This window comes from Vanellus vanellus, assembly GCF_965231255.1.
Source record: "Vanellus vanellus genome assembly, chromosome: 3".
In the NCBI taxonomy this organism is placed as follows: domain Eukaryota; kingdom Metazoa; phylum Chordata; class Aves; order Charadriiformes; family Charadriidae; genus Vanellus; species Vanellus vanellus.
Genome location: NC_138907.1, coordinates 31,255,131 through 31,276,827, shown reverse-complemented (window position 1 = coordinate 31,276,827; position 21,697 = coordinate 31,255,131). Strand labels below are relative to the sequence as shown.

Genomic DNA, 21,697 nt, shown 5'->3' with positions numbered 1-21,697 from the left:
TATGAGTGACGTATGAGAGCCCCGAAGCTAAGCCAACATGGTGATTGAATTAGCTCCCGCATTTAGCGAGGCTTCTCCCTCCAGGTCAGACTTCTAAGCACTGATGGGCTTGTGTGGGGAACTCACAGTTATAGATTGAGGTACGCCTATGTTGTGGAGGAAGAGAAATCTTAGAGCTTCAGAACTTTTATCTTTGACAAGTGTGACTGATTTTCTTTTAGGAGGAGAAAAAAAAAAAAAAAAAAGAGAAACACTATGAACAATACTGGAAAACTGGAAGAATTTCCATTAGTGGTGCTTCGGTCAAGGACCTGCCAATCTTCCCAGAAATATCTGTTCAAAATCTGAAACATTTTGTTGCTGCGGGGCTGATCTGTACCTTATGTATTGCCCACCCTCATACAATACCTGACTTGTTCTTTTGGTAAATAATAACTGTACTGTAGTGTGATGCTTATAAATAGGACAATTTTACAAACACTTGTGTGTGCAGGTGCAAAAGTACAACATTTGTGAGCTTTTTCTCTAAACACCTTATTTTAAAAATATTATCTTATTTTTAATAAAATGGTATTATAGGTAAATAAATGCCAGATTAAAGACAAGACAGTGGATGAACAGAAGCGTTGCTCCTTTTGAGTCATCACGGTTTAATATATTTTTGGTTTTACATGATGCAGGGAAATAATCATTAAACAAAAAAAATACAGTAATGTGAAGATTGTCTTATTCTAGGGATTTGTATCATGACAAAGATGTTGCAAAGAGATACTGGAGACCTTTTAAAAATATGTTCTACAATTTACAGTTTTAACTGGTACCCTCGCAGAAGATATTGATAAGTTCCAGCAACTATTTAATTAATGTTCGTATTGTTTGCAGTTCTTATTTATGTATGCTTCGATATTTCAGTAACCTGATATCTCCGTTTTCGTTTCTCAGCATGATGTATCACAGACTTTGCTCAAAGCAACTCTGGACAGTGTGGTTGAAGAGTGTGTCAGCTTTGTAGGAGTTGATATTAACATCTGCTCAGAAATACTATTAAGGTGAGTCAAACATTTTCCTATTCCAGTAATTACATGGCTCCGGATCACAGAGTCTCTGTTTAGTCTGACATCTGACTCAAGCTCAGCTGGAGCAAATGGCTCTTGTGTTAAACTTCCAATTACATGAAAATGACACATTAAGACAGTATTTCACTGTATCATTAAGAGTCAGTTTTTAAGGGTATGTGTGATTCTCCAGGGTAAAACTATTCTTCGGAGAAAACGAGATATTTAAAACTTTTGAATCAACACTGCAATTTTAGAAAAACTTGATGTAACTAATTTGGGGTTTTTTTTACACTGAGAAAGGGATTTTCAAATGTACTTTCTGTCTCTTAGAAGGTATTTTTATAGGTACTGCTAAGTGGAACAGGTTGTAAAAGTTGGGTGAGGAAAGGAGAAAAGGAAAGATTTAAGAGGAAACTGCTGAAAAATTTATCCCTTTTTACTGTTTGGTTGGGTTTTTTTTTTAGGTAATTATGCCATATTTACTTGGAAAATGTTCTGGATTTTATTTCTCTTGGTTAGAAATTAAAAGCTGATTCTCTTCTTCGAGTGTGTAGAATTGAAAGTCATTTAGCTGAGCAGCCTCTCAGAAGAGCAAAGTGTTGCTGTCATCCTCTGTAGTAGGAGGGGAAGAAAAAGAATGTCCATAAGCTAGGTAGTGAAAATTATATTAGGTATCAAAGTTAGGAAAAATGTATTTTTGCTAGCTCTCTTTAATTTTTCTTTTTTTAGCCCTTTATTTTCATTCCTGAAAACATCTTTCCATACTTTGAAGAGGGTCTCTGTCTATTCTTTTTGCTTTTCCACTTTGTCTTCCATATTCTTTTTCTCTGTGGGTATCTAATTCTTAGCCTGACTCCTGATTTACCTTCTGTCTTACCTTCTTTCAGACTTAGATCAGCTATTAGTAAGAAAGTAAGTAGAATATATTGGTAAATGGGGCTGACCAGCTTTCATTCATGAATAAACCCCTGCCTGAGCAAGTGCAGTGGGTGAGCACTGTCGGACTTGTGCAGGGTACAGCGGTTCAGGAGAGCGCACCAGGCAGAGGTGCTGCTGTGTCTCCACAGAATGGTGAACGTGGGGTGACACCGTCCAGTCGTGGTGATAGGCGGTAACCACGTTGGCTAAATACTTTGGTCAAATTAACCTGGCTTATGGTGCTTGTGTGCACACGCTGCGTCAAGTTCTGGATCTAACTTGATCCTCGGCAGTTCAATTCTGCTATTCTGTGTAGACGCAGTCTTAATTTCCCTCAGTTGTACAGTGTATGAAATTGTCGCCCTGGCTAGAATATACCGTGAGCAGGGCTTTCTGGTCCTGCTTTCTGATGCATCAAACACACTGTTGACACATACGAGATGTGGAAGGGGTGACAATGCTACTTGCATTACTGCCAAGTATCGCACTTGAAAGACTTGAGATCATCAGTGGAAATTTCTGTGAACTCGTTGTCATGTTCCTTTGTCAGTGTAAATAAGCTGGATTTCATAATGTTTCTAAGAAATTTCTTGAGAAAATTCCATTCCTAATGATCAATATTTTGTCTGTGGTTAAAGGTGTGTCTCTCCAATGTAATTCTAAGGTTTAACCAACTTTGTATTATTTTTTTAACTTTTGCTTGAGGATGAGCATAATGGAAAGATTTATTTTTTTTTTTCTTCCCCTGATTTTTTTTTTTTTACTATTCCTGCCAGGTTTGCTGGTAGTGTTTTTCTAGAATCAGCCCGTGCCGTTCCACAAACAGGTCTCTGCTGCCGTTGACTTAAAGCAATGGCATCTGATATATAGAGCCAGATTGGTGACATTTCCTTCTCTAGTGCCAGGAATAACTGCCCACCACAGCTCTTTTCCCTCTTTCTATGATTAACGTACTCCATACACAGAAAGTTGTACTCGCATGTACGTACAGAAAATGCGCAGCAAACCCGCTGCTTCCTGAAGGAATTTGGCTAACTGCGGTTGCACTTCGCAGGTGAGTTCTTTGCCAGATCCGAGCTGCCCTCAGAACAACTCGTGCAGCCTGTTCCCAGCTGCTCTTTTATCTCAAGAGCAGCTGAGAGAAAAGGAACAAGCTGTGTGGATCTGTTAAACTGCGCGAGGAAGGCAAGCTGCTCCCAGCCACTCTCCTTCTGGACAGCAGACATCAGCCCTTCACGTCGGGGCAAGGTGTTGGCGGTACCATTGGAAGAGAAGAGCTGAGAGGGGACTGTTCTCACAGGAACAATTTATCTGTCCCGAACCCTCCTTCCACGGCGTTTCCTGAAGAGGGCAGCTGGGGGCAGGCCATAAGACATGACAAATTAAGTTGGCATTACAGAAATAGCCAACAGGTCATAAATTACACGTCCCTGGCTTACTAGTTAGGTATGTGCAGAAGCGTATTGCTGTACCAAGTTTTGTTGGCTTGAGTGCATTCCTTCCACAGAACTAAGAGAAGGGGTCCTTTTTCAGAGAATGCCTGTAGGCAGGGAGTATATTTGTAAATTTCTTGGCTGTTTTTAAGTTTTGTAAACCAGATTTTCTGCAGCGATGTGTACCCTGGTAATGGATGGACTTGTATTAATGACTGTTCAATGGTGATAAATGTATTCTGTAAACTTTTCTCTTAGACACATTGCAGGGCTGAATGCTAACAGGGCTAAAAATATAATTGAATGGCGAGAGAAGAATGGACCATTTATAAACCGAGAACAGCTCAAGGAAGTTAAAGGTCTGGGTCCCAAATCCTTCCAACAGTGTGCTGGCTTCATCAGATTCAATCAAGAATATATAAAGACCTTCTGCAGGTAATAGAGACGTTGTCTATCTTGACTAGATTATCCAAAATATTATGAGAAGACTTCTTCCCTTCCCGTTTTGTATTCAGGCTTGAGATTCGAGGAATCCTAGGCCTTTTCCCTCTGAGAGATGCTATCTTAGCAAGTAAACTTCTTGAAGTCAGTAGTTGAACTTAGATCTTCTGCTGAATAATCATGTTTTATTAGCCGAGTACTCTAAGTCGGGATTTCTATAAGTATGTAAGTGTAATTAAAAATTCTACCACTGAATCGGTAGAAGAAATCTGGCACGTAGCAGTGTTGTGATCTGAGATATTAAAACCTTAGAGTCTTGTGTTTCAGGCATAATGTAGAGATTTGTAAATTCATTTTAATGTGGTAAAGATTACTCTGCAGAACGTAATGGTAGTAAATTAGAGTGGATTTTCGGAGAGTTTCAATTTCATTACCTAGAGAGATAAAGTTGAATAAGCTGCCTGGACCAAGCTCTGTCTGTGTTATACCCCTGTGCCTAGCAAGTGTGATGTGACTGCCTTGTATCTCAAGTGTGAAGAGGCCCTTTCCCAACTCCAGTTTATCGACACTGGGTCATCCTTTTCCCTGCCATTTCATTCTCTGTATCTGTACCAAGCCTTTCCCTCTTGCAACCATTCATTGTGCTTCTGCTCTTCACCTGAAATCCTTCCTCTCCACAACTGAAAGTGCCCTTTCTAGGGCAAAGTCTCTTCTCCTGTCTTTCCCATTTCTTCTTCCAACATAAAGAACTAAGAAAGGGCACGGTGGTAGCACCATCCCCACCTTCTTGCCGCTGACTCTTCTCAAAAAATATTTTCCTGGGAAGCGCATGCTATTTTTTAGCCAACCCAATGCTCAGAAGCAATACTGTGTTCCCAGATGCTGCTGGCCAAACAGCACACACGTAACTTCCAGGCAGGAGGTAGGCACATTAGGACTGGCTTACTGCCCAGGTGGAAGGTATACAGATTGGTTGCCCATCTGGCAGGGAGGTATGTGTTGCAGGCCAAATGGTGAACACTGTAAGCGCCAGAAGACCAAAGAAATTGCTTTCAAGGCTGTAGGTGATCGAGAGGTCTTCGGTTGTACAGCTCTGTTCTAGTGAATGCTGCAATACAACACAGGAAGAAAAGGCTGATGCCATTTTGTTTCTTTCCAAAAGTTCACTGGTGAAATGTTTTAAGAACATGTGTTGTTTTTTGCCCTTGCTGGAGCATGCTTCTGATGTTAGTCAGATTCCATGAAACTTGAGAACACTGTATAACCTGAGAAATCTGATATAACGTTGGAGTTTGAGGCCAAAATAAAGCTCTAACACCATTGCCTCCTCAACATTTCTTGTGGGCCCGGGTGGCAAAACCAAACATTTTTTAAATGGACTTTGAGAAGGTTTCACTTTTGTCCTCTCTGATCACGTTGATGGCTATAGAGTGCTGTGCAAATTAGGGTTTGTGCTTTGTATTTGGAGGTTAACAAATATTGATTATTTTAAAAATTTATATGGAAACAGAAGGTTATGTCTGCATTTCTGCTGATGGTCCATGCATAGGTAGAGCCCAAAGTGTGAGTGCTAGTTCCAGGTTCCTTCAGTGCATTCCCTTTTGCCCTGCGAAAGCAGGAAGGACTTGTGATTTAGGCTCCTTTCTTGCCTCTTTTTTTTGTTTTTGTTTCCTTTGCCAGTAGGAGTCATTTCAAGCCTTTCCTGTATCCTGAGCGTTTTCTTACTTAAGGGAAACTTTAAGGGAAGAACTGTGCCAGTTGTAAATATGCTATACACACGAAGATAGATCTCTTTCTCTCCTCTCTTCTGTAAAGTCCTCCTACCAATGTAGGCAATCTGTCCATGGATCTCTCTGAGGCTTTGGAGCCTTTTCATTGTCCAGCCAAGTTCTTTTGATTTGAAATTTTTCATATTTTGTCCTGTCCTATGTTTGAGCAGAATTCTTCAGAAATTTAAGTCAATAAATGTGGTTTAAGGAGTTCTGATGTTTAAGTATTCACATACTTTTCTTGTTCTGTACATGTGCTTGAGATGCAATTTGCTTACTGAAAGATAGTATGAATAGGGAATTTTGTTTATACATTTTTCAAATATAAAGTAATGCAGGCTATTAACTGCTAGTTAAGTATGAAAGTATCTTCACAAGATCATTATCGACTAGGTGAATGTCCCCATTTTACACACAGAATATGCTATCCAGATTACAAACAATACAGTAGGTTGTGTAGTGTTTTCTTCATGGTCTTGTCATCATGAAGAAATTTTGATGGAGCACAGAATCCCTTCCCAACGTTTGTTTCTATTTTAAAATAATCTATGCCTACATTGATATGTTATATTTTTATGCTATAATTGTATTGTTAAGAGTCACCCACAACGACCTTTTAGGGGGTTTGTACGTTTGGTTTTGTGTGGTTTTCTTTTAAAGAATGAACATTATATAAAAATCTGATTGTGTTTTTCATGTGTGGGCAGTGGGGTAGGATCTTTTTCATTAAGAATGACATGCCCATTTTTGCTTTCTGACAGTAGTAAGAAAACTGAACTTGGAAGTCGTGCACTTTTGACTAAAGCAGGTGCACAGGGTAAAAAGAAGAGCAAACCACCACCATGTGCCTCGCGACAGCCCAATCCTTTGGACCAAACTTGTATTCACCCAGAGTCTTACAACATTGCAATGAGGTAAGCAGTGGGAAAGCTTTTGAACCGCTGATGCTATCAGTTTTTAAAATGAAAGTACTGATTTTTCTGAAAACAGCCTGCTCAGCCTTTTGAGACAGGAATACTTATATTAATTTGATGCTTTCTCCCATTCCTTCAAGAAAATGGTATGCTTCAGAAGTTCTTTACAAGTGAAGGGTTTCAGTTGGTGTGTTTTGCCTTTTAAGTGCATGAAAGTTCTTAGTTTTATTATTTTGTTTTGGTTTTTCTTTTAGTTTTCACGTTGTTTTTCAGTGAGGAAATCGGTGAATTTTCAAAACTTTGCCAGGCTTTCCTCCCATGACCCTGTCTTCATATCATTGCTTTGCCCCTCATTGAGGCCAGTTTTCTCAATTTTCTTCTGTTTGCCAACTCTCTTGATGCCACACATCGCTTTCAGTTTGGACTTTCAGTTCACAAAGTGGGGAGACAAGTCATTTGTTCTAGAAATGTTTAAAAACCGATTCTTTTTTTTCTTCTACTTTGCCTCCATGTATCATGTAAAAAGGCCACGACTAAAAAATAATTTTATTTGTTCTTAAAAAAAAATCTAATTGAAATACCACGCAAATGTTCAGTCAGTGGTAGTTTAATACCTCTGCATCATTGAGAACTGTTTTGACATTGTTGCTTATGCTCAGCATGCGCCAAGCAAACTTCCTGCTTAGTGAATTTTGACCACCAGAATTTGTTTATTTGCGTGTTTGAGTGTGCATACAAGTGCACAGACATATGTGAGCATGTGTCATTATTATGAGCCTTTCAAATTAATTTCTGATATTGCAAGATTGAAGTGATTTGCGGTGAACAAGTTCTTTTCTTAAAATGTGCTGGAGCTGATTTCAGCAGTAGCTAGACACTTTAGGATTCTAATTAACTCTGAGAGTATTACTCCTGGAGAAAGAGAATTGTGCTTCCTGTTTTATAAACAACAAAGTCATCTTTGAGCCTCAGAAAGATATGCTGAATTTTTGAATTCATGAAACTCGAGTTTCTTATCTAAAAAAGTCCTACGGGACCTTGCACTTTTAGGACACCTCCCCTACAGTGTGTGCTCTGTTTTCTCTCTGATGGAGTTAATCGCATATACAGCTTCCCATGCATAGTTCTGCGTGCTTTGCTTCTGCTAGACTTGCAGTGCACTTTTGTTTCCATCCTCTTCCTCCCACAGTTCGTTCTTCTTTGTGCCCGATTCTAGGGCCGCCATGCAATTCCCTGCTAGAGTCCGTGCTCTTTGTGCAGTGTGTAGGTAACTTTGGTTTCTCCGTTTCCATGACCGTTTCCCTGTTTTTCTTATGCATCCGCATTTGTTCCTAGTTCTCTGCCCTGTGCAGAGCTGTAGAAAAAATCAGGCAAGGTCCTATCTTACTGATTTTACATTTCGTAGGTAGCGGATAGGGAGGCTTGATCACCCCTGCTGGAGATTATTCAGAGTGAGTTAATACTTAAAAAAAAAAAAAAGGTTATTCAAAATTAATGTTGATTTTCAATAAATTATTTCATTCAATTTAAATATCAAGTAGTCAGGATTTGGTGAACAGGCCGTTAAGCTTTCCAGCCCTAGTACACTAATAAAATAATTGGTAAAAGTGTTCACAGTGTTACCAGCTTCACTTAGACTGATGTAGAAAAATTGCTTCAGGGAGCGGAGAAGTATAGCCAGTTAATGATGGAATACTACAGGAATTTATCTACGTAAGATACCATTACAAAGGTTGATCAGAAAATAGAGAGTTGTGACTTTGTTTCCAGAGCAGCACAGATTACTTCTATATCTGAAGTGATGAGTAGGATTATTTCTGCATAAGGTAGCTCAGATATTCACATACAGTTGAAATTCTGGAGACAATTTTAGTAGGTATCCCAAATTATATAATTGTGATTTGGAATTTGGCCGGGAACCCAGGACTAGCATTATTTAAAAAAAAAAAAAAAAAAATCAGAATATTAATAAGCACGAGTTTTATATCTCAACCAAAAGACAGTGGTTCGTGTCACGGGCTTCTGCGTGACTCGGAGAGAAGGCTGCCACCTATTGCACAGCCAACACGGTTTAGAATGTACCTTGGAGATTCCTACAATGCGCTTAGGGTCAAACTCATTGGGTTTCAAAAGCTGTAAAGTCATAGCAGAAATATGATGTGGCTACAGAGCAGTGCTATCTATCACGTCATTTCTCTTTGGCTAATGTAATTACTTTAAAGTAAGTTTCCAGCTGTGCCATTGTCTGTTCTCTGTTTCTCACCAAACATTTTGCCTTCCTAGACTGAATCTTCAGGTGAAGTATTTAGATCTAAATGGGTGTTGTAGATATTGTACCATACAGGGTTTTTTTTATGCAAAAGCATATCAGTTGATATCAAAGCAAATATAAAAGCATAACAACAATATTTGCTAATGGAACACCAAAACTAATATGCGTAGTATCTGTCTCTGTAACTGACTGAATCAGCCTTTTCTGTTTTCTTTGGGCTTTTTCTCTGTTGCCTTACTTCTTACATTTATGAGTATCTGTTCAACAGTATTTTTCTTTTTCTTGCAGTCAGAAGATAGTTTCCTTGAAAGTTTGTTAAATATGAAGGTGGTAACTTTTACGGTATAGATTGTATTAACGTGCACTAGCTTGGTATCACGAAAATGGTGTGGGGAAGGGAACAAATATCTCTAATGTTGTTTTCATTGCAAATAGCTTTTTGAAAGAAAGAAAACACAGCTCTGCAGCAAACTGACAAAAGCCAAGAAGTGTGGTATTAAAAATTGACACTGATGACATAAGGGCTAAATATAAACCAGACATTCTCTCCTCAAGCAACTAATGCTATAATTTAGCAATGGTTATATATTTAAAATTACTTTTCAAAAAAAGCGTATGAGCTGTTAAGCTTCTTGAAACTTATGGAAATAGCTTTCCAAACCAATTTGCTGCCTAAATATGAATTAAGAAAAAATTCTGCTGGGAACTCAGACGGCATGGAGGATTCAGCCCAAAGCTTATTGGGGCTGTTGATGAGTTTTGCTGACGTTGATAGGCAGTGGATGGGACCAGGCTTGTAATTCCCTTTTGCTGAGCCTATGTTCATGAGAAAGCTTCTGAGAGTCTGAAGATCAAATCATGTTCGTGTTGTTGATTTGCGGTGTCTACTGAAACCAACCGACATCCGAAGGACTTGTTAACATCTTAGAACTAAATGAGTTTTAAAGCATAATTGATAATCCTTATCATTTAAATTAATGTGCATGAGAAAAGGTGAGACTGTTAGAAGTGGGTTAGAATCAATATTTAATACATATATATTTAAACAAATTACATTTTAAAGGAGTTCTGTTTTTTTGCTGCTTTCAAAGGATTTCTTTCTTCTTTTACTGTGCTTACACAGAACTTTGTCAGAGACCATGTCAAGCTCACAGGTGGATCTGTGTTAGCAAAGAGGAATTGTTGTCTTGAAGATGGGCAGATTTGATTCAAGGCGTCAAAATACAGTATTACATACCTCTTACCACAGAAATTAAAGGGAATGGATTAGATGCTGCATAAGTGAGTCATAAAGGCTTCCTCATGCAATGTCTACCACATCTTGCCATGAGAAAATCATTTGTGAAAATTTGATTGGATTAAAAGTTTTCATGGGAAGTCACATATATTTTTAAACAAAATAAGCTGGTGATTTTCATCCACTGCTTCTATCCAAATTACCCAAAAGCAGCAGTCCACATTACAGATTTATGACGTACAAAATTATCAGTTTTTAAAACAATGTTTTTGAGGGATAGAAGTTCACCAAAACTTGAAACCACTAATTTTCTTTTTCTGAACTATTTTGTAGCTTGAAAGGCCAATCCATTTAAAAAAGAATTGGTTAAAAGAATTGCTCCCAAGTGGTAACTTTGGTTGCCAAGCTTTAGGCTGGAGCCAATTTTTATGGCTGAGTTAGAAACCCCTGAAAAACAGGGTTTTTATAATGGAAACACTGATGTAATCTTTACTACAGTGGCACAACTGGTGCTGGTATGATTGATTTATGTCATTTAAACATCTCAACTGAAAATCTGTACAATTTCTGTAAAATCATTGGAAAACATGCTACTGGTGATTTAACACACTTTGCAGATAACCAAAACATTTTTGTTTGTCGTTTCCACGCTGTCAGAGCTTGGCTTTGTCATGTGAAGTGATCAAGCTTATGAATATCTCTAAATATCCTGAATCAAAATTTCCTAAAAGTTTAAAAAAAAAAAAAAAAAAAAAAAAAACACACAAAAAAGCCAAACCAAAAACCTTTGCAGGCAGCATATTTTCCTGCAAAGTAGAGCTTTCTTTCTGAAAAGTCTGTATGTGAAAACCAGTTTATAGTGGCAGAATCTTCTACGTACAATTAATACAACATGTAGTGCATATCCAATTTCTTGGTACATATTGTAAAAGAACTGCTAGGAAAACTGAGGAAACATTTAGGAAGTCCCAAGAAGTTATAACCAGGTTATGCTTATAAACCAAAATGCTGGAAAGAAAATGCAATGTTTTTTCTTTGTTGTATCAGTCTGTTGGGTGCAGTTGGTTTCGTATGACTGAATCTTAACATTTAGCGATTTTTATTTAAATCTCATAAAAATGCTTTTCGCTAAAGGTCGGCACTGAAAATGTGTATTTGCTGCTCACAAATTGCAGCATCTGGCAGACAGGTCGTATTTCAGTCTGACTGACCCATATTTATAAAAGATGTAAAGTTGTGATTTAGCATAATGCGGGGTGGGGGACGTTCGCTGGGTAACTACCCAAGTTTAGGACCTTGCCTGGTAGAGGACAGTACTGCCCGCTGTGGTTGGTTATGCCTTAAGAGAAGTTTTTGACATACTGAGCAGTGACTTGCAGGGAAGATTCACGTCTCGCTCTCCGCTGTGTTTTGATAATGCTGCTTGATATCCCCAGGAGGACTGCAAAAACCCCAGAGGATTCAACGCAGCAGCCGTTCGTCTGTCTGGTCTTCACCAAAGTAAAACATTTGGAGTTAAATCCTTTGCTGTAATGAGCATCGTGTTGATAACGTTTTATATTTCATTGTGGATGGATCGATCGCTTCAGATATTTCTGGTGTTTCGGTCACTCTCTTACGCAGGTGGATATAGCAGCTGATGAGCGGTACCTCAGCTGCTTTGCTGAAAAGCTGCAAGGAGTAGCTGCGCTTGCTAGCTTTGAAGGCAAGTACTGACACACAGGAAAACGGAGAAGGAAAACTTGATTAGGGAGAGACCACCCAAAGCAAGGGATCTTCCTCTCCTGCCCTTAATGCAAGCGCACGCTTGTCCTTTGACGGCATTTCCAGCGCTCTGCCAGGCTGCCTGCCTTCTGTCCCCATCCCCTCGTTGTCACTGAGCAACTGAGGCCGTGCTTCAGGGGAACGGAAATCAGGGAGGCAATAGATCGGTTGCTTGGTACGGTGTCTGAGCGGTGCAGACAAAAATGCTGCGTTCTATTTAATAATGCGCTCTGCACGTGAATATTTCACAGAGGATAGGAGTTTTCACTGTTGTAGGATGCCTTTCCTTAAATTCACTGCAAAGTCCATCAGAAACATCTTTTGTCCACTTCGATAAGATTGCACTTGTGTGTACGTGCATGTGTGTGTATTCAAGCTATTTAATGTGCAAAAGGCTTTTTACTGAAGTCTCTAGTTTCTTTTTTAAAAGCCGAAAAAAAGTTAAGCTTGGTAAATTAATGAATCCTTATGACTATTTCTAATAGGAAATGACCACTTGCAGAATTAGGACCATTAAATCAAATAATAGTTCATATTCATCACTTTAGAAAGCCAGATCGTTCTCAGGTCTGGCAATTAGTAGCTGGATTTTTAGAGGACATACTTTTGAAAGTTATCTTGTCAATAAATAGAAGAGCAGAAAAGGCTTTCACTGCTAATTGCCATCTGATAAACACATGTAAAAACTTCTATGTGATGTAAAATATACAGTTAACAGGAACGATTAGAAGAACTCGGAAAAAACAAAGAACTATCCTCTAGTTACATTATAAATAGTAGACCCATAAATCAAGTGGTATTTTTTCATTTGTTGAAAATTTTGAAACTTAAGTAACTTCGTACTGGTTGCATTTAAAAAAAAAAAAAATTATGAAGAAAAAAAGTTGAACTTTTTTATGTAATGATCTTCAGCTGTAGTACTAATTCTTTGTGGATAACTAATCATGTTTCACTATTTTGTATCTCAGGTTACACTTCAGCTGTGTGATATATCGGTAGTCATGAAAACAGCTAACAACAGCATGCCTAGTGGTATGGTAGCAAAGGGGCTGTGCTGCAACGTAACCACCTCTGAATTGCTTTTCTCATTTAGAAACTCATTGTTCCTTAGATGTATATGTCCAAAACGTCATAAACTATCTGAGCGTTTTCCGGTCTTCTGCATGTAGTCTATAATATTAATAATATATGCCTTTGAGGAAAAACTTACTGGTTAAATGTTCGTATCTGGCTAAATCACGTAAGTAGTTGGCAATATATTTGAAACTTTAACTTTCTGTGTCCAGCAACTAATTGCGGAGTAATGTACAAATATTGTTAGATATATAATCTGCATCAGTAGTCAAAAATTGAGGATCCGTATCGCTAGTGAGAACAAGAACAGTCAACATCTGCGTTATACAAATACTGCTTTTGCATTTCAAAATGTTACTAAAACATAAATAAATGTCTGCGTAATTTAAGTTTGCTACTGTCATGAACATACATTTTGCCTAACAAAGCACACGCTAATGCAAAGTTGTTTTGTTTTCAGAGTGATTATGTTGCATTACCATTAATTCGTGTGTGCACTGTGACAAGATGTAATGGCGTATCATGTTGCTTTAATGTAATGAATCCAGTACTCCCAGCTCTTAAGTCGTGTTGCTGGAAATGATTACATAAAACAGAAATGACTGTGACTAAAACCCTTGCAAAGCTTTAGAACTCCTGCACATTGTAAGAAGCTTTTTGGGGGGTTTAAAGTAACTTCTTAAAAATTTACTGAAGGCTTCCCTTGGTAGTATCTTTATTCTTTTCTGACCGTTTTTTGCATTCCACTGAAATTTGCATTGTCTTTTATGCAGTGCAAGGGCTGTGCTATAATTTTGAGCAGATGTGTATGTTAAGTGAACATGATGTGCTTATTTGTTACATTTATGCTACTTTTCTTTCTTTATCTGGGTAAGATGGATGAAATTATGTATTAAATAAAAACATCGGTGATTTAGCCATGACCATTCTCTGCAGGTCCTGTAAGACTGCAAAGGTTGCTTTTAAAACTAAGGTGCTTTCAGAGGTTTCCGAGCGTCCTCTAAATCTCAAGATCATAAAGCTCAGTCTCTAAACCAGCTAAATCTCACTCTGTGCTGAAAGACTCTCCTAAGACTCTGGCAGCTTTTATCTGAGTTGGTGTGCCTTGAACAGAAAGTTTGCCGTTCGCTCAGACGCTCAACATTTGAGGAAATAAGGATAGTATATCTCATGAGAATGACCTCACTTCACAAAAAAAACATCTCGTCTTTCCCATTTCCATTTCTGTTAACTTTTCTTTAGGTTTTGTCTTTCAGTAGGTAAACGTAACAGTTGAACTACTGCAACATGTTATTTAGTTCGCATACGTAGCCAGGAAAATACTTGAAGGGCTTTCATTTTTGCAAAGATCATTCATGTTCCTGTGTTGTGCAGCTGGAACTGGCATTTACTAATTGGGTAGGTGAGATATTTCAAAAATTGTGGTGAGATAGTTTAACATTTCAAAGATCAAAATATGTAAATGAAGGGAAACCTCTTTTTCTCCCCGTAGCCACATCCCAGCCTTATTACCAGCTACATCCTTTTTATTTTTCTGACCTTGAAATAACTCTTGAAGGAAGTTGTTGGGTTGCTTTTTTTAATAAGGAGACGTTTAACTTTGTTCTTAGCAATGACATTTAAAAATAGAAATGATCAATATAATGTGCCACTGTTCAGTCAGAGATTTGTGCTTTATATTGATTTTTTTTTTTTTTTATTCTAAGTGCCCTCAGGCTATGTTCATGTGAGTGAAAAGGATACATTAAATATATAACTAAATCTGTAACTAGACTATAACTATAACTGCATCTATAACTACTAAGAAATTGTTTTTGTTTGGAAATATTTTAACACATAAGTTTTACCAAAACCTAACCCGAAAAGGTGATAATTTCCAAAATAGAAATATATTGTTTCTGTTAAAGATTATTTCTTTGGTGTGTATGTGCATGCTGGGCCTTGTTACAGTGCTCTGTTCTGCCTCTAATATATGTAATAATTCTGAAATATTCTTAGCCAAATGCCTGATTTTTTTATAACAGCAGTAATTCTGCTGAGGTCAGTGGGACTTCTCGTGTACTTAGACTTGAGCACATGTTTAAGCATCATCTTCGGGTGGAGCCAAAATTTTATTCTGAGCAGTAACCATGTTAATAAGTTATTTAAACAACTGTAACTGATAACTAGGGCCCAAACCTACCACCCGTGTCTAGATGAGGAATCCTTTTTAATATCAGATAAATACTTTCGTTGGTATTTCCGGAGGGTGGGGGAGGCAGAGGAAAGGGGGCGAAATAATTTTCGTGAATAGTAATTGAGGGCGCAGGCACCTGGGTTGTGTCCCGTTTCGGGCTGGCTTTCTTTCCAGCAGCCTGCACGGAGCACCGGGCATTCTGATTGCATTATCCACACGGCCGACAGTTTTGTACATAACAGGCTTTTTTTTTTTCTTTTCTTTTCTTTTAATGCATGAGTGGCTGTTCCATGTGGTTGTACTTACTAGCAGCGAAACCCACCCTGTTACCTATTTACAAAATGAAATACGCTTCTGCGAAATCCTAATGGTGAAAAAATGTTACTTGGAGGTACTCGAGCAGAATTTCCATTTGAAGTGAAATAAAGCCAAGTCCGTGAATGTCAGCAAACTTGTTTATAGGGGCGGGCGGTAAAGCATACATTATTTAGAAGGTTGAGTCATGAGGCTGGTCGGGTTTGCCGGTTACATCTGGCACGTCAGTCAAAGCTGGGGCAGCTGCCGCCTGTCACTAGTGCTCTGGGGGGGCATTGTCCATCCATCAGTGTTACCAGCCAGTGGCCCCCAGTAGTTTAGTGAAGAGACTCCACCTGGACCTACGCGCATTTTCTGTATTATCGTTGCAACCACTTTTAGTACTCTTTTGAGACCCACAGAAGATGGTGTCATAGAAGGTTTGATGTTTTTTCGTATATAGGCTCTTATTAGACAAAATATTTGAGTGGTAGCGTTTTGTTGTTAGGTTATGGAAAATAAAAATTTGTATTTAGTATTATAAAGAATTTTGCTATTTACTTTGTTTCCAAACCATCTCAAACTACTTCAAAAAGTAATGTCAAAAGTTGAAATGCAATCAAAGTAAAATTCAGTAAATCCTGAAAACAGTATCATCCACTGAATCTTTATTAACTTTTATTCTTTACATACATTGCCACATGAAATATCTGTATGCCTTAAGAAAATTAATGTGAAAATTGTGTCTATCACTATTAAATGCAAATATATGCATTTGAGCTAACAGTATACTTAAATCGTCATGCTTGCATTTGAATTCAGTACGAAAAGTGGATGTCCTGATAGCCAATTTTGATGGATGTCCTCCTTTTGGTGAAATTAGTGGACGCTTTAGAGTGAAGATCTGCCCTTGTGCTCAGAGATTTAATTTTATGCTTTACTGAAATTTGGGTATTGCTTTCATTTTATTCCTTCAATTTCTATTTTCTCAAAAAGAAATTTAATTTTGTATTTCAGTGCATATAACTTTTTATCACTCACCACCTGCAATAACGTCAGTTGGGTTCCTCAGATTAAAAAAAAAAGAAAACAATAAAACAAAAAACAAACAAACAAAAAACAAAACCAAACCCAACACGTCTTCTGCCAAAAAAAAAAAAAAAAAACTAGCCTCAGGTTTTGATGAAAGCACAGCATGTATTTTTGAGGGGGGGGAAGGGAGGTGAATACCGGGGGCTTTTGCTGTCTTATGGAGCTGGAATGTCTCCCACCCCTCCCAAGCACAGGGCATGAACCCGCTGGTCAGCGCTTCTTTTGTGGCTTGGAGTTTACACCTGTTGGGAAGTAGGATAAGGACAGGAAGGAGGGATCTCTCTTAGGAATTTGGAAGGAACGCTTACTCAGACTCAGGAGGACAGGGGCAATAATTCTACCTGTCTGCTGCGGTGGAGAACACACAAAAACCCGTGTGCCTCACTCCAACAACAAGGAACGTGATAAAGCAGGGTAGAAGAGGCTTATTCATGGTGAGATGCAGAACAGGGCAGCAGGACAGATAACTGAAGTGTCTACTGAGAAAAGGACAAATTGCTTTATTTAGCGCAATGCGGCTCAGCTTCTATGAGCTGCATCCTCATTTTCATTGGTTTATATCCATCAAAGACTTGTTTTGTGGTTTTGAGTCCTTCAGTAAAATAAGGACATTTATTCAGTGATAAACAAACATTGTCTAAGGCATCACTACTGATAATAAGGAGTACGGTCTGCATGTGAATTTTTCTCATCTATTCTCGGGGCTTCTCAGCATATGGGTCAACATTGCTGAACTAAAAACCTTAGTAAGTGTGTGTTGTTTTTTTTCTTTTATTTAAAAAAAAAGATCAAAAATCAAGACATACTTACTTTAAAGTATTTCTTTTCAGCCTTTTTAGATGCCAATCCAAATTTGTCTCAATCTGCAATGTTTGTGACAATAGGGAAGGACAAGGGTGTTTGTGTTGTGTAACTACTTTGACTTGATAATTTCTTAATTTCTGAATAACTAATTGTTCTTAATCATGTAGTTCATAGAAGTATTTTAGATGAGCATTTTTTCTTAAATTTGGTTAAAGATTCTTCATATTAAATTAATATTTTAAATATTCATTGTTGTTTAACTAAATTGTTGTTCATTTTAATTTGAATGAGTGTGACAATAAAAATGACAGTATTATAGAACTCGCACTTATTTCTAGTGAACTTTCATGGTAAAAGTCATCTTTCGGTCATAATCAGATTCAGTATTAGCATGAGATGAAATCATCAATCTGAGAAGTGGTTTACATTTTGAAATTTTACTTCTGGTTTTGTAATATATTCCAAGAAATACATGTATGCAGATAGACTTTTTCCATGTATGTGTCTGATCCGTGATGAGTTGAGAGGATATGCACTTGGGAAACTGTTCACTGTTCGTATTTTTTATCAGAATTTCGGTTCATGCATCAATCCAAAAGTAATTAAAACCCCTAAACATCGCAAAGGTTTGGATCCCACTACAGTATCTCTCTCTGTATCTTTGTTTGAACTTCCCAGGTTTTTATCTTTGATTGGAGGAAACGCAAATGACATAGGAAAATCGGATATGCAGCAAAAAGTAAATGCAGTCATTCAAAAGGACGGACTGGAAGGCGCAGCCAAAAGGCTAAATACGACGGTGCACACACTACAGCTGATCATTGATGGTCTGACTCAGCCTGAGGGCTTTGATATCCGAACAGGTAAACCTTCGTTTGAAGGTTGGAATCTCGGTTTGATTGTTCTGCGCAGCAGTATTAAAACAGCACGGTTTCGTCTTCTAAAGGCAGTAGTAGATTTTCATGGCCATGTCACTCCATTTCTTTTCTCGGGCAAGGTAAAGGCTATATCGTAGTCAGATGTTTCTTTCCAGCTCGGTAGGTAAGGAGTGTGAATCCTGTCTTAAATCATGGCATTTTCAGCTGTAGGAAGGGGAGTTGTATGGCTGTTAACAAATGAAATAGTTTCAATATGTTGACTCTATACTGATTAAATCTGTGTTGGCTCTCCAACACGGAGGGGAATGCTGAAACCAAGCTGAAACAGTAGTAACAAAGGTCTATGGAACAGTAGTGTGGTAGTGTGTAGTTCTGCTCTTTTATTGCACTAGTTCCTGGAGACAAGTGTAATTGGAGCACATGGCCCATGACCTGCCTTGGTTAAACCTTTGCAGTAGTGCTGAACAGTTTGAGGTGGAGGGGAAGAAGGATGAGGTAAGCAATGAAGTAAAACATCTGGAGATGCTGTTGTTTAATGAAACTTACAGCTGGATTCTCTTTCAACAGCGAGAGATAGAGGTGGGCAGTAAAGATGCAGGCTTGTAATAACAAATAATAACCTTATGCTTAAAAAAAATAGTGTTTGTCCCCCTTTGGGGGGTTCATTAGTAGTTTCCTTGCAGGTTTATAAATATTTCCCAGTAGTGGTCTTGAAAAATGTGTATTTTCTGTGTCTCCATTTGTTCTGGTGGTCCACATCTAAATTACAGTAGGATAGACTATTAACATATGAAGATATAAAGGCAAAAGAGGATCTTCAGTGGAAATATTCATATTCTGCTCATCCAATACCTTCAGCATTACTGTAGACCGACCCTGGCTGGAGTAGGCAGCCTAGTAGCCTTGTATATTTGTGACTCATTGTCTTTCTAACCCTGCTAGTGACTGTCAGTGAGGAAATGCATCACATCTAATAGGGCTCAGGCAGATTGAACGGTTTTTACTCTACCTTGATCCAAAAAGATTGAATTCCCTTGTTGTTCCCAACAGTAGAGAATTAGTGGCGTTAGGGAATTACAGGCAAAGAGTAGCTTTCCTGTGTGTTCTCTAAAATTTAATTGAAGTTCTATGGTGTTTATTTTTCCTGAATGATTTTAGTACAAAGGAAAATGGAAAGAATTATATGGAGAAAGGGAGAAAATAGAATATTTTAACCGTATTATTTAAAAAATCTTTTTCTAGCCAAGGTCTTGCAAGGCAAGAAATTGTCTTTTTAACATTAAAGTCGAACAGCTAATCAGGTAACTGTAACGAATCTGCCAGGATTGGGCAGAGGGGGAAATGCAGGTTTGCAAACATTTTAAAAGATTCCCATCATTCCTCTGAATCTTCTTGTGTTCGTTGCCCTGAATGGCTGTTTAGTTGCTTTTTTCATTGAAGTGCCACTGCATAGTACAATGTTAGAAAAGGATTAACCATTTTGGACTTGAGCAATTAGGTACGTTCCTTCAGTAGAAAATTTGGTGTCATTCGAAGCCTATTGCTGCATTTGCCAGCTTGTGTACTCAATTCGGGTTTCATCCAGAGCCTGGTGAAGTTACAGAGTGATTGATTTCCAGTACATTTTATCTATAAACTTGTTCAGGCTCTATTTTATTTCTCAAAAGCAAATACAGGAAAATGGTTGCAATCCTGGTTTGGTGATGCTCTCTGTGGAAAATCTCAGTCCTTTCATATCTTGGAAAAGGTAAAACAGCAGTAGGAAAAGGTTGAAAGGGAAGTTGAGATGACAACTGCAGGATCAGAAAGTGGTAAGCAAGTAACAAGAGAGTTTAAAAGATCTATCTGTGCCCTTAAATGCAGAATGCAAACTTTATCTATATTGTGTGATGTCGTGGTACAGATGAAGAGCAGGCTTAAGAACAGTGCGTGGTTGGTTTTCCTCTTTAGTATGTGATGAGACTGAGTATTCATCTTCCTGTGTACAAATTTGTGTAGGAGTAGAATTTTATGTGTAATTTATGTAGCTCAAGTAAGTCACCTCAAGTCTTTTCTCCCTAGCTGCAAGAAAATTTAAAGAATCTTTCAGTCACTATCTAATATACTACACGCTTCTGATCCCCCTGTGATAGCTTCGTACCACAGAGTTCACTACACTTATTACTCCTTTCATTGTAGTGTTTTGAAGCGATTCATAAAGTACAAGAAAACAGTTGTTTATCATAGGTGGGTCTTTATTTTAACAAAGTATTTGGGACCTTAGAGCTACCTTGGGATGACTGCTCAATTAGAAACAATCAGCTGGAAAGAAACCTCTTAGAATATAATGCTGTCTTTTTCTCCTGTGTCTTATTTTTGTTTCTTGTTTCCTATAACAGATTTTGATAAACCAGACTTCAAGAGAAGCATAGTCTGCTTTGAAGACTTAAGTGTTGGTACTGTCCTGACTGGAAAAGTTGAAAATGCAACACCATTTGGAGTTTTTGTTGATATTGGTGTGGGGAAAGCAGGCTTGATTCCAGTGCGAAACATAACAGAAGCAAAACTTAATAAAATGAAGAAGAGAAGGAGCCTGGGGTTAGGTCCTGGAGAAAGAGTGGAAGTTAAAGTGCTTAATGTTGATATTCCTCGACTGAGGATAACGTTGGATCTTATTCGTGTTTTATGAGAGTGTGTTTTATGATAAGCCTTCATTTTAAAGGTTAAGTAATGTCAGCAAGGTTCTGGGGATTCAGGCATTTAATGAAAGTGTTGAAAATGAACGAATTTTGAAACCTTCAACCTTGCTTCTTTTTCTTTTTTTTTTTTTTTTTTTTTTAATCTAACAGTTTTTCCACATTTCTTGAATCCTTTCTGTTAATAATTGTTGGAACGGTTTATTGGATTACCTCCAAGCAACCTTGTTATTTTGTCTGCAGAGCAAATGAAATTCCAGTGAACTGCCAGACAGATCTCTTATCTGTTCTGTCTGTGCAAGATTTGCTGTCTCAATCTTTAGGCAGTACCGCACGAGCAGACACATCTACTGCTCCCTTCAAAGAGCAGCCATTCAGTTTGCCTGTTTTCCAGTTGAGAGTCTAGAAGAGGGTACCTAGTTATAGAAAAAAGTGATCTTTTTAAGTTAGTTGGCGATGACATCGCTTTAAAAGTAGACTGAAAAAAGAGCATCTGCTAATACTATTGATGGTTCAGAAATATTTGCCTTTAATTTATTTCAGCAACATTATTAGGAGGTCTGTTTACTTGTCTTATTATTGCGTGTTCAGTTATCATTGATTAACACACTTGGATGTACCTTGGGGTTTAAGGAACTTCGCTCAAAGGCATCAAAAGACATTTATGTTGTTCTCTACTTGTGCAAAATAAAAACATTTCTGTCCATCTTTTCTCGGTGTACTGGTTCTACAAGTCATTTAACAGTCCTAGTTCTCTTTCTTTCCAACATGTGCTCCACCAGTAACAACTCAGCTTAAGGGTGCGGACTGTGAGGATGCAGTTGTCTGACCTTCTGAATGGTATGCACTTTCCTGAGCTTTAATACCGGTCTACAGCCCACAGCCTGATTTTGTTCCC

The 21,697-nt window shown here is 38.1% G+C and overlaps 1 protein-coding gene across 1 annotated transcript in view; it reads left to right on the top strand.

The window, feature by feature from the left end:
• The window catches only part of SRBD1 (S1 RNA binding domain 1), a gene marked incomplete at its 5' end in the record, with an annotated part of 128,083 nt that extends 106,605 nt beyond the window's left edge, over positions 1–21,478 (top strand). Inside the window, 5 exons of the mRNA XM_082480243.1 lie at positions 943–1,049; positions 3,668–3,844; positions 6,381–6,533; positions 17,925–18,109; positions 20,503–21,478. Coding sequence (XP_082336369.1) covers positions 943–1,049; positions 3,668–3,844; positions 6,381–6,533; positions 17,925–18,109; positions 20,503–20,792 — 912 coding nt within the window. The 3' untranslated portion in view covers positions 20,793–21,478. The remainder of the gene's footprint in view (positions 1–942; positions 1,050–3,667; positions 3,845–6,380; positions 6,534–17,924; positions 18,110–20,502) is intronic.
• Positions 21,479–21,697: the final 219 nt, after the last annotated feature.